At 40.3% G+C, this 1,539-nt stretch overlaps 2 protein-coding genes across 2 annotated transcripts in view; both read right to left on the reverse strand.

Annotated features, from left to right (window-relative positions):
* LOC104700506 (protein ELF4-LIKE 1-like) lies at positions 1-594 on the reverse strand. Its single transcript, XM_010416028.2, has one exon. The coding sequence runs from the start codon at positions 524-526 to the stop codon at positions 176-178; it is 351 nt and encodes a 116-aa protein (XP_010414330.1). The 5' UTR covers positions 527-594; the 3' UTR covers positions 1-175.
* The window catches only part of LOC104700507 (ABC transporter G family member 31), an 8,297-nt gene continuing 7,716 nt past the window's right edge, over positions 959-1,539 (reverse strand). Inside the window, exon 20 of the mRNA XM_010416029.2 lies at positions 959-1,510. Within this exon, the coding sequence (XP_010414331.1) occupies positions 1,244-1,510 (267 nt within the window). The 3' untranslated portion in view covers positions 959-1,243. The remainder of the gene's footprint in view (positions 1,511-1,539) is intronic.

Consider the following 1,539-nt stretch of genomic DNA (forward strand, 5'->3'; position numbering starts at 1 on the left):
TCTAGAAAACTGAACTGATTCATCAAGATGTTGGAACTTATTATTTTTGACAAGGTGGCTTTGACCACTTTTTAAGTTTCAATATAACTTACAAAATACTAATGCGAGGATCCTTACTTAATGACATCAACACCAACAGCAAAAGCTAAAATCGGAGCTTGTTGTGAATTGCGTCTCAGGAACCGAAAGAGCTCCGTCTGCCGCCGTAAGAACCGGCCGTGGTGGTAGTTGTTGTAGTGTCGACGTTCTTGGCCGTCCTCCTCCGCTGCTGATCGAATTTGTTGGCGAAATCGACAGATAAAACAGAGTAAATCTCCATAACTCGAAAAATATTACCGTTGATCTCGTTGATCAGAGCAACGTTTCTAGCGACGTTATCAGGGATCCGAGACATGTGGTTTTCGTTGACCCGTTGTATCAACTCACGGTTCTGATCGAGAACGGCTTGCGCGCGTTTGAATCCGTTACTCAACGTATCCCACACCTCCATGTCTTCTTCTTCATCACCGTCGACTTCGTTATTCATCTCCAGAGCTTGGACGGAGCGATCAGTTTCTCGATTTGTTAATTTCTAAAGATATATATTTGTCGGATGTAGTAGAGGGAGAAATATGATACGAGGCGACACGTGGAAGAAACCGACCCGGGGAAGCGGTTGTTCGGGATCAAGAAGTGACGAGATTGCGTGAAGGACCAATGGGTAGTGCAATGAAGTGTTTTGTTGGGAGGATACGATTGGATCGGTGACGGAGTGAAAGTGACGCTAGCGAAGAATCGTCAAATATGTATATTTTATAGCAAAAAAAAAGTGATAAACCTACCTCGGACCAAAAAGCTTTTACATCAGAATCATTGTGACACTTTTTAAAACATGCATTTTTATTGAACATATGGAGTAATTAGTAATGAGTCGAACAAAAATACAACAAATTGAAAGACGGTAAATGAACTACCATAATCATGGGGGTTAAATGTGAAACCTTCAAAAAAAAAAAAAAAACAGATCAACCAACATATACAGTGTGTTCAGTGTACAAAACTAACAAAAAATAGCACTAAACAGAGCAAAACAGAATTTTATTTTCCTGTGTTTGTTTTTTTTTCGTCAATGTCAAGGAAAGCTAACTATAGTTCTCTCTGTGGTAAACATAAAAAAAAAAAATCCTAACTACTACTCGTAGAACGGAACACCAGTGAAAAAGGCAGGCCAAAAATATGAAAGTGATATAACATAGGAGGACTTCTATCTTCTCTGGAAATTGAGGTACTTGATTGAAAGTGCAAAGCAAGAGAAGAAGAGAGCGCAAAAACAGACAAGAACTGCTGCAGATACACCGATCATATCTGGCTTGTAGCCGAAGTAAAGTTCAATGAACTCCTTCACCGTGCCATGGAACGTTGGCTCGTCTATGATGCTCTCCACGTCTCCAAGCTGTGAAAGGATCACTCCTTGAAGTGTCCACGCCACTGGACATATGTAATAGAACCATATCCACCACACTGGAATCAACTGAAAACACCAAAACAAACACATTAAAA

This window comes from Camelina sativa, chromosome 7 (genome assembly GCF_000633955.1).
Source record: "Camelina sativa cultivar DH55 chromosome 7, Cs, whole genome shotgun sequence".
Lineage (NCBI taxonomy): Eukaryota > Viridiplantae > Streptophyta > Magnoliopsida > Brassicales > Brassicaceae > Camelina > Camelina sativa.